General features: G+C 37.6%; 1 protein-coding gene across 1 annotated transcript in view; it reads right to left on the bottom strand.

Moving 5' to 3' along the window:
* Nucleotides 1–19880, bottom strand: part of POLA1 (DNA polymerase alpha 1, catalytic subunit) — a 187236-nt gene that overhangs the window by 24516 nt on the left and 142840 nt on the right. The window contains 1 exon segment of the mRNA XM_054271899.1: nt 19460–19556. Within this exon segment, the coding sequence (XP_054127874.1) occupies nt 19460–19556 (97 nt within the window).

Genomic DNA, 19880 nt, shown 5'->3' with positions numbered 1-19880 from the left:
AGGGAGTTTGTGTAAAAATTTATTCTGTCGGTATTTCTATTGACTTTCAACTAGAAGATTCTATGCAGCTTCTCATACATGATAAGAAGGTGCCAGTTAATAAAACAGAAGAAAAAGCTTTAAGAAGCATATTTTATTATTGTGAACACTGCAGGAGAACACTCTAATCTGATAACCTGGCAGGAACAACTTCATAACAATGCACTGCCATATCACATGTCCCATCCCTGGCAGTGTCCAAGGCCAGGCTGGATGGGGACCTGAGCAGTCTCAGGTCTGGTTGAGTGGGTGACATCCCGGCCCATGCTGGGGGCTTGAAAAGAGGAGATCTTTAGGGCCCCTTCCAACCCACACCATTCTGTGATTCTGTGACAATGTCTAATGCATGCCCCAGTGCCTCAGTATTTCAGAATGGGCAGTTCTGTGATCTACAGACACCAAGTGACCAATTGCACACAAATGTTTCAAGGCAGGGGCCTAAACTGACCATAAGGACTTGGGCAGTATCAAAAATCCACATTTAATACATACACAACATAGTGGAACTTGCTCTCAGAAATCAGGTATCTAACACTAAGAAATTATGCACTGATGACCTTTGGAGATGCTAAAGGTACAGTCACAATCATGCATTTTAAAAAAAACCCTGCTTTTCACAATAATGGGTGAATGTACAAAATTAAATGAGGCTTGCAATACAATCAGTGTGGTTGGCTGCTTTAATACATTCCATTTCAATTTAAAATCACCCCAAGCCAAGAGTGACGAATCTAATTTGATCAGTTGTTCACAAAAAACACTTAAAAGAGATGTAAGCACACCTATCAAGAGCTGGTAACATGGCCTGCTTTCAAAAGCAATTAATCAGTTTTTACAGAACCAGAAACTCTTAAAATATTCAAAATCAGTTAGAGCCACACACTGTTAGGAGAGTGGAAGGGAATTCTCCTAGTAAGAGCATCTTACACATCAAGTTATTGCTTAAACCCACAAAAGCCAGAATATTCAAACAGAAAGGCCAAATCTCCAAGAAGCAGGTGCAGTCAGGCAGCCCACTAACAGCAATAATCCACTGTAACTCCACTTCAAAGGTCTGATTACTCTTTATGATGCTTTTCAACTGTATTTCATACTTAACTGGGTTTTATGAGTTCTTGCTAATATTAAATATGCATATTTGGCTGCAATAGAATAAGTAAACAGATTACAAGTAACTTTGTATAAATCCTGTCATACACAAAGAATACACACTTTCAAAAGCAGAAGAAGCTCCCATGTAATTAGAAATACACAAATTCATTACTTCCCACTCAAAAAATACTGAGAACAATGTTGCCTTTTCTATCACATCTGTCATGCTTGCCATGCTCTACCTTTGTGATTCTTGATCCTGGAGGCCCCACAGATCTCTCTGGCTGACAAAATTTTTCTAGGAGCTACTGAAACCAGTTCTGATTAATGAGACTGAAACTAACTTACAAATGGAACAGCACTGTACCAGAATGCATCCATTCAGTCATTTATTAGCATCTGCATGAGAGGAAATTTTTGAAAGAGTTTCAAACCCAGCAGAATTATCCAAAACACAGCTTGGATTGTAACAGGAGATGACTGGTAGACAAGCCTTTTCTGGAGAATGATGATCTTGTGTATCAGCACATCAGTGCTGTTGGAAGACTTGGAATTCAATTGCCATTTACTCACTCAAGTCGTTACCATCACCGATTTGAAAATGACTTTCCTATAACATCAGGCATAAGGACAACATACACAAAAGTAAAACAAGACACCTGAAAGGAAATTGCTCTGTCAAAAACAGTCACTGAAACAGCAGAGATGACAACAGACTAAAGCATCTGCTGCTGGCACAGAAGATCAGCTATAAACAAAAGAAAAACGCCATTTGTGATCTAGTTTTGGATGAAGCATGTGACCAAAATTAAACACTGTTGCTTTACTTTGCTTATGACAAAATCCCACAACCTTGGTAAAAGAACAACTCCCACATGAGACATTTAATCCAAAAAGGCTTGAAATATCAACAGAAAAATATATATTTAATAAACACTTGCCCAATTTATTAATGAGTTTTGGTTCAAGTATTTGACAACAGCTATCTTTTTCCCAATTTAAGCTGTAGACTTATGTTAGCTACAAATCAGCTTCATAACAGCACCTTTTTTTGATCATGAGCTTTTGTTACATTCTCAGAGGTACGAGATATAACTCACCATCATTTCCTTTCACCATCATTCACCTTCATCTACCTTCCACACAATATTTTGCAGGTTAGGAAGAAAAGCAGATCCCCAAACACCAGAAAAAAAGATGAAGATGAAAGTGTGTGTCCTTTCTATCTGAAAGGGAACCTGTTACATTGAAACAACCCCCATTTAATGAAATGCTGCTCACCCTTAAGTAAATGCTTATCAGACTGTGAGGAGCAAACAAATGTATAATTCTTAGTGATATACACAATTCCAGAAAAAAATCCCACAGATCACAGCTGCCTGGATACATTTCTGGGATGGGTGCCCAATACAGGATTTTTTCTAACTGTGTGCAGAGGAATCTTTCATCACTCTCTGCAAGAACATAATCAAATGATGCAGTAGCTGCTTGCAGGGGACCCATATCTATAGATACATCCAGAGGTAAACAGCATCTCTCTGTGTACTGAAATGGAAGAAACTATCAACATACTGTTCCTCCTGAATACACCCATGTGCTTTACAGAAATGAAAAATAAAAATTCCTTTCCTTCTTAAACTTCAAATTTTCTGACTTTTTTCCCTGTCAGACTAGTCCTGCTGAGCATTACAGAGTCAAACTTCCTCAGAAGCAGCTCACTTTGTGAGTCATTGGTGCTAAGGTCACCTGATGTCCAACACTGTGTTCTGGGACCAGGAGCATCCAACCCCTGATGGTTACAGATGCTGGTTTACAATCTCTGTAAGCTACCAGTGCAAGGGATGAGCAAGAACCATCCCAGCACAATGAGAACCATCCCAGCTGAATGAGGAACATCTTTGTCACACAGCAGAGAGTAATCAGAGCTGAAACACTGTCTCTTGTCATGGTGCAGGGGAACACTTCCAGTAATGGTCATGTCAACAGATATCAGATAAATCAGGGAAAATTAAACCATTGCTGGCAAATTTAAGTTCCTGGTCCCTAACTTAATTAGACTTTAACAATGATGAAGGAATCCAAGAAACAGTTAGTCATTCACATGGAAAGACACGAAATAACTCAAGTTCCACTGCTGGTGAAGCTTATACCCTCTTCAGGAAAGCAACTTGGGTCGACTCCTGAAAAGCAATCTTTTCACAAAGTAAAGGAGACAAACCACTCCCTGCCACCTTTACCCTGCAATGCTGGGGAAAAAGCAGTGGAGAAAATGAAGAATCACCATGGTTTAGCACTTGGGAACATCACCCCTGTTCTAACCTAGTGTATGTACAGTAACTTCAAGAAATGCATTACTCTGTTTTAACACACTGGCAATGTAAAAAGCAAATGAACACCAAACATTTTAACTTTTTTAAACAATTTTCCCATTTCTCCCTGTGCACTCATCTTAAATCCTCCCAATCCTTCACAAGACACTAAATGGATACAATACATACCTGCAGCTATTCTGATACATCGATCAAAATTCTATCTTTTCAAAGACCCCCACCCACACAATCTGCTAGAGTCTGTATCCTCTATCCTGCCCTTCAAGAGCACATGGGGTGAGCCATTCTAAAACAGTGAGAACACAGGCTGAGTGCCACTAATAATACATCAAGGGCACATCAATATCCTCTGTGCCACTGGTGCAACCAGCTCCACTACCAGGATGCCAAAACATTTGCTTTCTTCCACCCCCTCCACTCCCCCCACCTAGGGAAGCATGTCTCTGACCATGCCCTTTTTGTGAAGTCAGCAGTGCTGAACAGGAGCACAGGAGATATGCACTCAGCAGAACAATGGATGTGAAACAAGGAAGCAGGTTACTTGGGTACCACAACATTAAGTACTTTCTGACAAAGACTGCATTAGCAGATGACAGGAGACTGAACACACAGCAAACAAAATGCTTTGTAGATTTTTCTGTCCCTGATGTTGCAGCTGATCTGGAAGAGAATGTGCAGAGTCCCTCAGGCAGAGATAGCCTTTGATCTCAGTGTACTAACTTGATACACTTACAAATCTGTGAGTGCCTTTTGCCTTCTGCCCTTCCTAAAGAGGGTCTACAAGTAAAATAATGGATTATCTGAGGCTGCTCTGCCATAAGACAATATATTTTAAAGGCTCTTCTAAAGTCAACTTTGTAAATGTATATTTTCCTTTTTCATGCTTGACATTCAAGCAGAAGGAAAAATGATTATGTGCTATGATCTGTAGAATATTAAACTCCTCCCCATGATAACTTCGTCTGGAGTTATCAAAATCCCTGTATTTACTGAATATGAAAAAGCAGAGGTTGATGGAGTTGGCTTTTAACTGCTGGAATCTTTTGTGGGTAAAAAAATAGCTATTAATAGATAACAGCTGTTCACCTTGAAGACCGCAAATTAATTTTGAAATGACCCAATACAAGAAGTTTCATTTCTAGATTTGTCCTTTCAAAAAATAGTACCAGTGTAGAACTACAACCCCTGCTTCTCTACAAATAACCACAAAACAACAGCCTGCTCCTTTGACAGAAGCCAGAACTCCACTCTGAAAGTGATTTTTAACTGGCTGGTTTGCAGACCTCAAAACAGGCTTTTCTACAGGAGTGATGGAAGTTACAGAGTTTTGCCTCCTCATGATGAGATGCCTTCCCCAGAGTCATTACAATTAGCTATGCACAATTCAAAAAGTGGTTATTCTGGGATGTAGAAATGGTTTCCTTCACAACACACTTTTCTCACTTTGCTTTAGCCAACAGAGGTTGTTAACTGGAGAAGGATAAAGAAAACTACTTTAAACTACTTTCATGTTACTTTTTATTCATTGTTGAAAAACCTCGAGGTGACTGGAGTGCTGTACACATCAATTTTTCACATTTGGCATCTAACATAGTAACATGTTCTTGGTACAATTTTTCCAGCAATACTGCTGTGTAGATCTGAAGTAGTCACCACTCTGGACCTCCTTTAGGATCAGCAAAACAAGTAGGAATTTCTCATGTGTGATCCACCACATCTAGAACAGATGAGATCAGCTGAGCCGTATCCTAGAACTGCCTAATTCTCCCCAAACCACAGCCTGATAAAGTCACACACAAATGCTTGAACTTTGAGACCTTAAAGCCAGTGGTGATGAAGTGCACTCCTTTGCAGAGAATATTCTCCACTGGTGATATTTGGTGTGGAATACCTGCTTTGCTTTACTGAGACAGAAAGAGAACAGCAAAGCCCCATCTCACACAGAATTTACAGGCTCAGCCACCTACATAACAAGGTAAGGAGTGGGTACACAACAAGCTGAACACAAACCAGGCACTTGCAGGGGGAACAGCCTGGAACTCTGCAACAGCCAGAGCATCCCCAGCAGGTGCAGGGAGGGGACCCTTCTCCTTTGCTCAGCCCTGGAGAGAAACATCTGGAGTGCTGGGTCCAGTATTTTTATTAAAGGCAATGTCTATTAGCTGAAAGATAAGGGTGGCTTCTTACTCCATAAAAGGCCTGTCACTGGGGTAGTTAATATTATCTTTATAATTGGGATATATTGCTCTACAGAGCTTTGCTTTATAATGGAATGTTTGTTTGATCTTCAGGCACTCCTTGGGCCTCTCTTGGCTAGGCACACTTGAGGACACAAAGTACCCATGTTGCTGGAAAATTTTAAATGCAAAAATTTATGTGTAAGTTCAACAGTACGTTTTTTCTTGAGTGCTGTTTGTAGCTCCCAGTTTGAAAAGAACTCAATTTTTAAAATCAAAGTATATATACCAACTTGAATTATGCTAAGAACATGGTTTATCATAATAATGGCCTTCAAAAATGTGCTATTCAACAGAAATACTGGCCTATTCCAGACATTTCAAAAACATCAGCTTGCAAGTGTTGAAGAAACTTCCCAAGAAGGATGTACTCCATCTGTAAAAGTGCTGATTTCTGCAAAGAGAGATTTCCTCCCAAATCATATTTTATGTTTAGAGGACAATAAAAACCTCTTCTTTGACATAGTTTTCCAGAGTCCTCACTGTACACATCCAGAACAAGATGATACAAAATTATATTTTCAAGCCAATCCAAGTCTAGAATTCTTTCAGAGATGACTAATGTCAATTTAAGGCTGTGCCCATGAGTGTGCAACAATTTTCAGTAATACATACAAAGAGATCTTGTTTAACAATTCCCTAATTGAGTAAACTTCTCACAGGATAACAAGTGTAATGAAATCCAGTTTAGGGAGCTCCTATTGGAATGCAGGACCTAATTTTAACCACACTGGATTCAAACAACCCATAAAAATAAAGGCTACATTTTGCAATGACCCATTTGACTGTCTAGCTGTACTGCAAATTAGTTTCATTTACTGTTGCCTCTTTAAAATCCTTCAACATTTCTGTTCCTCAGAGCTCTCACCTGCATTTTCCATACCTAGAATTTTGGGATTGTTCTTTGTCAAATTCACTTCACACATCTGTTCTGCTCTTTCATGACTTTTTCTTATTTTGCACTAATGCTCTTTCCTCACGTAATTCAAAACAAGCATTTCTCATTTCCTTTACAAAATACAACCTCTTTAATAAAAAATTCCACATGAATCCCTGTGGCAACCTAATAAAATATTACCTTAGTATTAATATTTTGTTGGGCCCTTAATTACAGTACCAACACAGTGCCATGGATTTGGATGGGACAACTGGAAGTTCTTTACCTGTCTCTTAAGAATCAAAGACCAAATTAAAAACTCACAGCCCTTTCCTTCCCCATGAAAGAGAACTTTACTTTACAATCACTATGTTACAAAAAATCCTCAACAACTCAAATCCCCTCAAAGGGAAACGTAATTTTTGAAGCACAATGTTGAAACACCAATATTATTTCTACAGTCAAGGGTAGAGGCACACAGACAAGTAACTGCAAGGCATCCTGACATATGAGTGTGTAATGTAAGGCTTTACCATGGAGTATTAGGGATAAGGATTACCTTACACTGGTAATCTGTGCTTGCATCTTACCCTTCTTTTATCCTCATGAAACTTCTGCAAACTCGTGAAACTTTTATCCTCATGGAACAGCCAAGGGATTTCAGTAAAGCACCAGCACCTCAATGCCTGGAAGGACAGGGGTGTAAAACATGCAGCAGGTGACAATGGATGCTGATGGGAGCAGGAAACGGAAAGCTATTTCCAAAGGATCTCTGAACAGTCTTTACTTAAGTAAAAAAAGTGTGAAGATGAGGGCTCCTGAAAGCCCAGCATGCCTATCACTTCTCAAGAATCTATCAAAATGATTGTATTTCCCCTCTAAAAAGCCATTACTAGAACTGGAAGAAGGAAAACCAGAATGCACTAAAGGGAACTTACAGGAAAGCTGAAGAGAGACTGCTTACAAGAGCATGTCCTGACAGGACAAGGGGAAATAGGTTCACACTCAGAGGACAGGTTTAGATTAGATATCAGGAAGAAATTCTTTACTGTGAGGGTGGTGAGGCACTGGCACAGGTTGCCCAGAGAAGCCGTGAATGTCCCATCCCTGGAAGTGTCCAAGGGCAGGCTGGGTGGCCAGCCTGGTCTAGTGGAAGGTTCCCTGCCCCTGGCAGAGAGGCTGGAGCTGGGTGATCTTCAAGGTCCCAAACCATTCTGTGATTCTTTGCTGTGATCTTCCAACCCAAACCATTCTGTGATTCTTTGCTGGGAGAGCTGAGCAAACCCAGGACCCACCCGAGTGGGAGAGAGGTTTTTGCCAGGGCAGAAGAGATGCCTGGAAATGGAGAAGCACTGACAGCATCAGCCAGACACATCAGAGCTGCCCCAAAGCCCAGACACCACAGGGAAAAGGGGGTCCTGGAGGCTCAGGTTGAAACAAAGCACATTTGTTGTCAGTGCAGCACGAGCAGTCACTTGCATGACAGAGAACACATGTATGTATCAGAAATCCCTAGTGTTAAATGCCTTAATAGAACAAAAATGATATTTTTTGGTATTTGGTAGAAAATACTGACATGCTCCTATGTTAATAGACTAAATACTGAAATAAAATGCATGTTTTGTCTAAACAGGAGCTCCTGACTGAATACTTCTCCTGGTCAAAATTTGCCAGAACAAAAAAACCTAAAACAATAAAACCAAAAGGAAGCAAAGGCCTCAGACTGTATTCAAAAGTTCAAAAAGGCATGGACACTTCATTGTAATTTCTGAATTTTATCAGAGCTCCTGTTTTTTTGGAAAAATGAAAAAGATGCTTAATTTGTGTCCTTTATGGTTGCTTCCATCATTGTGGTGACTGAAATAGGGCTTTTAACTGGGAAACAGCTGATAAATCTTTGGAGAACAGAAATGGAAAGAATAGAAATAGTGGCTTTAAACTTGCATCCAGACTTTCACAAAATAAACCTTCAAATTAGAACCTCTGTTTCTTTCTCTTTTTAGTCAGACTGTGTCATGAGAAGGGGAACAAAGCTGGAGAAGGATCCAGTGCATGACTCCTGACCAGGAGCAGCTGAGGGAGCTGGGGGTGTTAAACCTGGAGAAAAGGAGGCTCAGGGAGACCCCACTGCTCTCTACAACTCCCTGGCAGGAGGGTGTAGCCAGGTGAGGGTTGGCTCCTCTCCCAGGTAAGCAGTGACAGGACAAGGGGGAATGGCCTCAAGTTGCACCAGAGGAGGTTCAGGTTGAATGTCAGGAAAAATTTCTTCACTGAAAGAGTGAAAGAGTGGCTAAACACTGGAATGGGATGCCCAAGGACATGGTGGAGCCACCATCCCCAAGAGTGCTCAAAAAACACATGGCACTTGTTTCCAAACAAGAAGCTACACTTTAGGTCTTTTAAATTAATTAATACTCAAAATAACTGAATTAGTTTCAAGTTATCATGCCACTGCATTCACAATAACCAATGTCAAACCCATTAATTCTTGTACAATACAAAATTTAAAGTATGGAATATTCCACATCATGTTTCTGGTTACTATAGTTCACCATTACTCTTCAAAAACATGGCAGTTAATGCTCTTTCTAAGTATGTTATTTGGTCACTCATCACTATTTTTCATTAAGTAAATTTTAAACTACAGGCTCAGCTCTATTAAAAAAAAAAAAGTCTCTTTAATGCTTTATTGCCCTCTACCATGGCTAGGTAAGAGAATTTCAAATTAAAATATTAATCTGACAAATGTGCTACTTTTAGTTTATGGAACATATATTGTCACATTAGAAATAAAAAAACAATACCATAACTAGCTAAATACTTTAATTACAAGCCTGTAAGATTCTATTAATGTCAAATATTATTTGTTTTTATAATATAAATAAACTAGCTTGGCTGTCACTCATTTCTTTTTATTCATTTTTTGTTTTGTCTTACTGCTTGCATCTCTCACAAAGTGAAAAATGTCTATTTAAAGATAAATGGAAATACTACAGTACGTAACGTTTTCATGTCAAAACAATTACATTATTATATTCTGAGTTAAATAATATAAGATAGGAAAACATTTTGATATGCATTTAACAGTTGTAATCCTTGCAGGATCAAATCAACTTCTTCCCAACCTATTTCTGCCACATAAAAACAAAGAGCTCCCTAACCTGACCCGCTGCCCCTTGTACCCATCTCGGTCCCCTCTCAGAAGAGGGACTAGCCAGGACAGCAGAACATCCTTCTGTAATGTTTTTTTTGAAGGCTGAGCCACATTTTGGCCTGTCACAGACAACTAATCTGTTCTCAAAAGACAACCACATTAGACTGAAACATGAAATTTGGTAGATGGATTGTTAGAATGAGATCAATGCCAAAATAACCACAAAGGTCACAGAACGAGCATGGCTTTGCTTAGAGAGGGACTTGAAAACTGCAAGTGGAGGCTCTGCCCAGGAGACAACGAGGTATTTCTTTTTTGGAATATTTACTCCAACACTGTCTTATAAGCATTGCTTATTTTCAAGGCATCTACACCCATGACTTCAAGTGCTCCATTGCCCCTGCTCCTCCAGAAATGCATCAATTGGGATCAGTTGATACCACCACAATGTTCTGATGTAGAGATGGCAAAAATGGTACACTCCTTTATGGAAGGCAGTATTTTTTTATTTAAATAAACCAAATTTAAGCTGCATTTAGACACTTCTTTGTCTTGTGCTTTGTGCTGTATTTTTATACATATATCATGCATCATTTTTGTGTCCCCTATGGAATAAAACAAAAATCTTCCATTATGCTATTCTCTACATGGCTTACTAGTCCCTAATAAAAAGAAGAGATTATCTCCATCCATTTCTTAGAGAAGAGAGCATAACTATATTTTCATAATGTATTTGATAGAAATCCTTTGTTTGTTGAGGATACAGAAAGATTTTCAAAAGAAATGTCTCCTGTGCAGTTATTATACTTCAGTGAGTATAATAATTAACATAATTTTATTTGCAGCAATAATTTAAATCTTGGAGATTAACTAAGGCTCCTGTTTTCACAAATAATGACTCCACGTGTTTCTTTTAATGGTCCATATAATTTAAATGGGTTTGGAGACAATTTCTCTTTAGGACTCATATACTCAGGAGATGTGAGCTGAGGTAATTACATTTAACATCAAGAAGATGACATATTCACATCAACTGCAAACCCAGGCCAAGTTTGGGAGCTAAGAAAAGCTTTTGGCAAGTATTCAATAAACAGTTGCCTAATGTAACAAGCCCAGAAAAATTACACTCTCATACATGTGCAACACAGTATTAAGTCTTGAGGTGTTCCTAAGAAATTTCAGTATTTCTGTGCCCCCCTTTCTTCATGCTTCTTTTTCACCACTTCCCTTCTGACATAGCTAACAATTTTCTTCCTTTTTATTAGTATCACTACTAGTGTTCACTTTTTAAAAATTATCCCTTTCATACTAATTCTGCTTTCTGTTACTGGAGGTATACTTCCTCTTGGTGATTTTAATACTGTGACATAATAAATGAATGCTTGCTGTCATAATGCATGTGAGAAAAAGCTCTGTATCTCTGATGCCATTTTGATACATCACAGTGCTACAGAACAAAACCAGACCACCAACTCTAACACTTTACAGTGCTCTTTTCATTCAAACTACTAAAGGTAGCACATGATTTATTTAACATATAGCAAGTATAGTAACTATCTTCTTTTAATACAACACCAAGACAAAAGAACCATTGATTGTCCTGAATATTAATTTTACTCCTCAATAACATGCAGTAAACTATTTTTGGCTTCAAACTGCACGATAGGACAAATTTATAATCAAGAACATGCAATAGTAAGTAATGAAACAACATACAGGCGTAAGTGTGTATCAGTACAGAAAAACAATTTTTTCAAAACCACTTCTATGCAATAAAAGAAATCTTTGGGCAGGAGAAATCAATTGCATTCCCTTTATCTTTTGTGGAGTCAAGCTTTCACACATATACATGGCCATAAACAAACTTTATCAAATATCTTTACACCTGACCCCAAACACCTGAACCAGAATACAAACAATGTCCCAAAGGTGTTCACTCAAACCCTGCAACCTCCTGGGCACTCAGCTACAGAGTCTTTACATTTAAAGACAGGAGGTATCAACAGCAAAAATTAAGAAGCTCTAAATTTGCAGGCAGCACAGTTGAGTTCCACAACCTCCTATCAAGGCAAGTCATAATTAAAGACATGGAAGCCCTTCCAGAGCCCTGCCAAACCACACTGCCCATGTGGAAGGGGAAAGACAGTGCTGGTGAGAAGTACGACACTGCACACCATCTTCAGTAGGTCACTGGTCTTTTAAATAATCTCTAGTGAACAAATAAGATTTCAGAAAGTTTTTAGTAGATAATTACACTTCCTGATTTTGTAATTAGTGGAACTACATGTAATTACATAATAATTATGACGGTAATTACGTAATTAAGATGTATAATTATGTAGTAAAAAACATTATGGAAATAAAAGCCATCAACTGTATAAGCACAATACATTTTTAAAAATAAATTCTGTATCATCTGTTTAAAGCTACCATTTTCCTCAAAATATCAAAGTGATTATAAGCCATCACTGGCAAGTTCTAAAATACATTTCTTATGAGACTTAAAAATCATACAGATAATTGTATCTTTTTAAAAATCTCTTTAAGCCCTAGCTTTACATTATCTTTCTGATGCCTAGGCAGACATACTGAATGCACTTTACAGAGTTAAATTGTTTACATTTATCTTTCCAATTTCTACTAAAATAATTTTTTTTGAAGTAGCATTGATGTCAGAATTCTGGTATCTAAAACACAGGAATTTGTAACTTTTTTTTAGCATCATCAGATCCATAAAACTTTTGGATCTTCTAAAAGGAAAAACATGCTAGTCTTGCACTTTTCTCTGCAGAAAAAAAGCAAACTGCTGTGAGAAGCTGAAGTCACTAAAACGCTGTCATTTCTGGATTGCAGTGAACAACAGCAGAACTGATCCCCATCAAACAAAACCAAACCCCAAACTTTACTACTACGCAGATGAAACCACCAAAGGTCTCTATAATAAAAATGACAGTGTTTCAGACAGAAAAGAAACAGTGAAGAAACAACGGTTTCAGAAATATTTTCTGTTTAGAGAAACTCACAAGAGAAGTGATAAAGGAAGAGGCAGATGACACCATTCATGGATTAGAGATGACAAGCTGACCTGCACCTATTCATACTTGAGTAGGAAAAAAATCCTGAAGTGCAAATGAGAAGATATTTCTGTTCACTTTTTCCCACATACAAAAAACCCCATGGTCAAATAACTATTCCAATTTATGAGGAGTCAGAATTTAGCTAAGCCACTACTTCATCCCATCTGCAACATTAATACAATGTGCAAGGGAAAAAAGTCTTCATTAATCAAAACCCTTTTTTTTAATGTCTGAGCCACAGTAAATGCACTCCTCTCATGCCACAGATTTTCCACATTGTAGACATTTTATAACAGTTTTAACTCATTATTTCTATTTATTTCCTTCACAAGTAGAGAAAACAACTCCAAGAGAGGTGTACCAACCCATTATATTTTATGCTCAGAGAAAGGGTTATAGAAATGTACAATGTTAATGGGGTTATTTAGATTTTGTAGGTTTAACAAAAAGACAACATGAATAGAAACAGAATGGAGAAAACATTACACTAAAGATCTTTAAAAATGTCTAATACCAATAAAAAAGGCGCAATCATTAGGGGAGGATAACCTAAGATTTAAAGATAATCTAACTGCCATATATTACATCCAAAAGGCTCAAAAACCCTATTGCACATAATTTTCAGTAGGTTTTGCTTTCCAAAAAAGTTAGATTTAAAAACACTCAAGAAATCTCAAGAAATAGTGAACTCAAATTAAAAAGAAAAAAGTTCACAAGTCTTTCGCTTCAAAACAACACATTAAAGGAAAAATGAACAAGTGCTTTTGAAGAAAGACAGATTAAATTCTTGAAAATTATTATTTTACAGTCTCTTCAAAACAAGATGATTGGAAGACAAAGTACTTGACAGCAAATGTGCAGAGGAGCTTTTATTTGCTTGGATGTGGAGATCACTACAGTGAACTGAAGTCTTAGTGATGGTGCCCGGAGGTATGATGCCATCAGAAATGTTTTTTTATTGAACTGCTCCTTCTGAAAAGGGACAGGCCAGGTTTCAGCTGCTGCCATCTCACAAATAAATGCACACACAGAGACACACCTAGATAATTGATACAATCTCTCCTTCTAGTCCACTGGAACTCACATGTAGAAAACTGTATTCCCTTTCTTAACTACTGCAACAAGCACTTTGCTGTAGTCCTCTGTCTGTATATTGATAAAAACATGGAAAATTGTTCTGATTTACAAAAAGTCTTCCATTAAAAAAAAATCACTCCAGTCTGCTACTTGACACACCAAGTTATGAACACACTGAGGAAAAACATTCACCACTGAACTGACAGGATTCACACAAATATTCAGAACTGATTTTTTTTTACATCTAGGTCTAACAGCCCAGAAGAGTTTCTTTTTTCCCAACATAATTTTTCAGTTTATTCATCCATAAAGTAAAATAGGGATTTTTGATGTTTGCATGGAAGGGTGGAGTGAGGTGCAGACAAGAAGCTGTAATAAAAGCATGAAAACATCCTTTGAATATGCATTTGGTTTTACAAAACCACAGTCTGTAAGTATATGATCAAAACAATTACATTCTATTTCCACAAAGTGGCATATACCTCAAAGATGTAGGTCTCCCTGCTACACAGGAATATTTAACTGCTTTTCCCAAAGTTATCTTCCTCCCACCCTCACTTTCTTCTGCTTATCCATTAAGAGGATATGCTGAGACTTTTCAGATTCAAACCTCCATGGGTTGTTGAATATATTCTGGGAAAGAATCCACCACAGCAGCTCTGCACTTTCTGTCTCTGAAACACTCAAATATCTTGCAAACAACATTTGTGACCTTCCCTCTCAGAGAAATGGGGCAGCTGAAGGGCAGTAGCTTCCAGCCCCTTTCTACTGTATGGAACAGACAAGGATCCTATTTCCCCAAAAAGCTCACAGCACCAGAAACAGCCTCAGGGATACTAATGCATTGGGAATAAGTAGATTGCAGCATCCTTATGTTCTATTTAATGTCAGATGATGTTGGGAAACTGGAGACATCTGTGCAAGGCACAGTAGCTGTAGTGACTTTATGGGGGTTCCATTTCTCTTTGCTTTCAGAGGTTTTCATTTTACTGTAGTAGGAGCAAAATGAAAACAGTAATATCTTTGAATATTTAACAATGCCAATGTTTGAATGGAATAATGAGATAAAGATTACTACACTCTATTTTGATCTCTTCATGACATAGCCATACAATTATATTGGTTTCCATTCTGAAGTTAAGGCGCAGAGAGTGAGCACACTCCTGTATTTGAACCTCAGATGTTCAAAATCACTGATAGTTGGCCTAACCTTTTTCATCTACATGAAGAGGATGCTACTACTTTGCTACTCCTTTGCTACTCCTGCTGCTTTTCACTGCTCTGCTTGCTCACCTAAGTAGCAAAGTCTGATTAAACCCACAGCCCAGCTTTAAAACCTGTCAGAAAGTGCTGAAAACATGCTGAGTATGTTGCTACTCACAATAGAGCATTTTTTCCCTTTTCAGATTAAAAAAATGATTGAGAACAAACAGCCCTTCTAGTATTACTGGTATCTTAAATTAGGGGCTTGGGAATACCAATATTAAAAGTTAAACTGGTTTTTAACCTAATACTAACTGTGCAACAGTTCCTAATTTAGAAAGACAGCCCAGAATTTTCAGAATTTCACTTTCTGTAGTATGGCAACAAAGAACCTTGCACTGTATCACAATGTTAACTCTATTAAATTGTATCATCATAACAGACCTTAAACTTCCAGATGAAAGGAAACATCAGTATGGAAAAGAAATGCTAGTATTAATAATAGGACAAAAGACCGATAAATATATAATCCAAATATTCCTGAGTGGTATAATTGAATGCTAACTTTACCAGTCACTGAAACAAGAAAACATCACATAGACCAGTCAGCTTATTCTTGATTCTTACAGGAAAAAGATGGAACAATATCTAATGATTACAGTAGATCTCAAATAAAACATGAGTGAATGATGTTCTAATCACCACACTAGTATAAATAAGCAGAAGTAGAGTCTGCAAAACATATTAATTAATCCTTTTGCTGTATTCCTCTGTGGTAGGCCTGAACTACTGGAGGTCTAGGAAAAAAACCCAAAAAACAAAAACCAACCAACCAAACAAAAAAACCAGCCACCAAACACAAAGAGAAGTGGAAAACTCTCCTGCTGTTCCTCCACAAAACAGGTTAGGAGTTGAGAGAGGCTTAGAATACAGCATTGCATGTTTTAAATATGTAAAACTCACTAAGAGAACAGTGTATATCACCCATCGTGCACAGAATAAGCTTCAGAAAGCAAAATTCACCTCAGATACCAAAACCAGCTCTCTACAGTAAGTGCAGTGAAAACACCAAACACCACAAGAATCTGTGTGTACAGCTTGCCAAGGTGGAGAACCTGCATTGCCAGAGGATTTTTAAATTTAGCCCATCTGTAAAAAAGTAAGCTGTGGTATTGATCCTCTAGCAGGGAAAGGAAGCAGCTTGGATATCTTTTTGAACTCCCACAGATTTCACAATTATTATTTTAGATTTCATTTCAACAATTAGTGTGGGTCTTCAGTATAAATAGCTGAACAAACACAACCTGTTCTGTAATTAAGATTCTGTATTTTGAAGAGGCAAGAGCAGAAAATTCAAGTGAACTAGTAGCGAAATCTCAAGGTTCTGAATGAGATAAGACATGAATTCCTTCAAATTACAGTGGAAAACAGATTTATATCTTCAATCTCTAGCCATCAAAACTTTTTTCTTTTTAAAGAAGAACATTCCAAGACAAGTTGCTAATAGGAATAAACAGAATCTACAAAAAAGAAGAACTGGTGTTTAATAATTCAGGAAAAATGGCAGTAAGAGGTAGAAACAACTAAGTCCCTGCAATTTGGGCTTCAAGAAACAATGACCCAAAACAAAGCAAAAATTCTCCCCAAACCAAAATCAAAACAACAGTCAAGCAGTGGTTTAGTCACATACAAAGAGGAGACTGAAAATACCAAAGACATACAAAGCCTACATTTAAATTTTGCCACCATTTTTGACAAAGACACTGATCACAAATCAAGGACAAAATGGCTTGTGAATGATGGCATGGAAACAAAATCTTTTTTGTTACAAGGTAAAATAAACTCTAGCTTCATGTTATAAAGGGGAGTTCACCAGATTTCCATTTCAGACCTACAACAAAAATTGTACATGAAAATTATTTAATCCTACATAAAGTGTAGTATATCAGTAAAATATGTTACAAGAAAACAGAGGACACTGACACAAATAGCCATGGATAATTATTGTCAAATTCTGCATATACTGTAGAAAGATATCCTCCTCCCAAAAGAGACCTGAAAAACAGGACAGAATGGGTTTACCACATCCACAAAGCCAATTGCTTTGAAGAGAACCAATTGTCAAAGGAAAATTAAGAGATTTAATTTATCTGGCCTTGACTCCTGCTGCAACACCAAGACTGAAATCACTGGCTCACTGAAGAAGATAATAGAATAATTTTCAAACAGCTACAAAAAAGTGAAAAATACACCATGCTGAAAGGTTAACTGTCCAAGAGAAAAAAGACCTACTAGAATTCTTACAATTCCTTAAGAATTACTCTGAAAACTAATTTTATTGAACTTAGCAGTCAGGGTCCAAGAAAGATTTCCCCATTAAAGCAGAAGGTGGTAAATTATGTGGATTCAGAAGCCACCATACTATTTTTCAGAGAGAATTTATTAACCTTGAAGTCTAATATTATAAATGAGATTAAGCAGTCAAAAATTAATGAAACCAGGAAAATTAAGTAAAACAAGTGGCATGAGCCTAAGATATGAATAAACTCATGCTTCTGAAATGACAGGAGGAAAAGAAACCCTCTCAAACCTCAGGATTTCTATCATTACTTCACTACAAGCTGATGATATGAGCAGCTATGAACAGGGTGTAGGTGGCTCAAGAAAGCACCACAAGACGTAAATCCAACAAATATACAGACACAGTGTACAAGACACTGGAGAAATACCATCTGAAATACCACATAATTTCTAGATTTTCATACTCCAAAGACTAATTCAACCTAGAAAAGACTGCACACAAAGGTGTTAAGAGGGAGAATCATACAGCAGAGACCAATTCTTAAAGAAATCTAAGAGTGTCTCTGCCTTAGTTGCAAAACAAAACAGAGATGTCATCACTGTTTCCAAAAGCATAGCAGAGAAAATCAGGAATGTAAAACAAATAATCATATAGTGAATGGCCACAAAAAAGTTAGAACATGAAAATTATAGTGAATTTTTAATCACCAAAGACCAATAGGCTGAAACACATTTTGGAAGGGCACCAAAAGAAGAAGCACCTTTGAGTGGTGAGAACCACTCACAGATTTCCAAATGAAGTTCCAGAAACTTGCAGTCCTGAAAAATGGAGTGGAATGCTGTAGAAGGGGAGTGGATGTAACCACCCATGACATGATCTCTACTGATGATTTCTACTCTTATGCCCTTGTACTGGGTGAGAGATCTACACACAGTTTGGTTTCAGCCACCAGCAGCATCCACTCCACAACGTTCCCTCAGTACATCTCCAGAGATGTATCAGACTGACATGGCTACACACTGGGACCTCCTTGGATGTACAAAGCTTGGATGTGAAATGCAAGCACCAGTGTGTTCACTGACTTAGAGTGATTAGGAGAGGAAATGAGAACCTCTGCAAGAAGAAACATAAGTCCAAGAGGCCAAAAGCAGCCTGTTTGCTTATTTGAGCAGATTTTAGCTAAGAGGTTACACTATTTTCATTTCCATATGTGGCTTATCAAAATAACATTTAGAAATACTGAGTTTTATTTAATCTCTTTTCATCAGTCAGTAACTTAAGTGCAGATGCAGGGCAGGGGTTGGGATGATCTTGACAGCAGAGCAGCCATCAGAACACAGACAGTCCCAACAGCAGCACCTTTTCCTCACAGGCACCTCAAGATCTACAGAAGACACAGCCCAGTGCTCTCTGTGGACATCATGCTTCAGAGGTGGGACCCAAACATGCCTTTTTTCACAATTCCAAGCATTAGCCCACTCTCAGAAATGTTTTTCTGTCAGCTTGAAAATCACTTAGCTGCACAAAACCCATTGATCCGTTACAGCTTAGAAATGTTTTAGTTCAGAAATGTTATGGTAATTGGGAGAAGACCAAAAAAAATCTTCCTAAAATCAGGTTAATCTGTATTTTATTTTAAAGAGGTCTGCAGACAATTAGCATTACTGCTTTTCTTGTGTCCTCATTTTTTCTCCCTCATAAAAAGTGTCTCTTCAATACTAACTAATGTAAATTTTAATTATGAACATATTTTAATTAATCTCTTTACTGAAGGTAACATGTCCTTCAAGCAAAGGGATTCTCTAAGTGTGTAACATGCAAGAAAAGCACATTTTCCAAAACACGGTAACTTCAAAAGCAGAAAGGGGGCATATAACATATTCTTAAAGTGATGAACTCTGACTGAACACCTTCCCCTCTTTTTACAGGGGATTCTTAAATTCATACTTTCTTCTACTTTATGTTTTAGATTACAGCCTCATAGTTCAGATTTGAAGAGTACAGTAGGTCTAGTGTCTAGCATGCAAATTGCTACTGAAACACTGTTAATTAATTTAAAATTTACACGTACCTCTCTCTTCCTCAGTAACCACTTTATCCATCGCATAGTCCACATCAAAAATGTATCGGTAGAAGCAGAGCTGAGTGTACAGGGCCTTGTCAGAGTACTGCAATGTAAGAAGACAGCAGTTAAAAACCCAACTCAAAAGTGTGTCTCTTGCACCCATTTCTAAGTCCACTATTAAAAAGTGATTATTTCTATTTGGTTTTCTTCCAACAGTTTATATGTTTATATGATCTATTCACGTCAGCTTTTGGAATTATTATTACAGTGTCCTTATTACACTTCTATACTTTCCTCACAATTTACACCAAACACTTACATGAATCAACTAAACTTGTAAGTTCTTACAGAAACTTAAAATACATTTATCCATTCTTATAGATACACATATCACAATGATGCCTTAGCAAGAAAATAGAAATCATAA

Source organism: Melozone crissalis, unplaced genomic scaffold (genome assembly GCF_028551555.1).
Source record: "Melozone crissalis strain CALT ecotype California unplaced genomic scaffold, PUWL_Pcris_2 ptg000013l_1, whole genome shotgun sequence".
Lineage (NCBI taxonomy): Eukaryota > Metazoa > Chordata > Aves > Passeriformes > Passerellidae > Melozone > Melozone crissalis.
The sequence above is the reverse complement of the archived record's forward strand: the minus strand, read 5'-3'. Positions and strand labels throughout refer to the sequence as shown.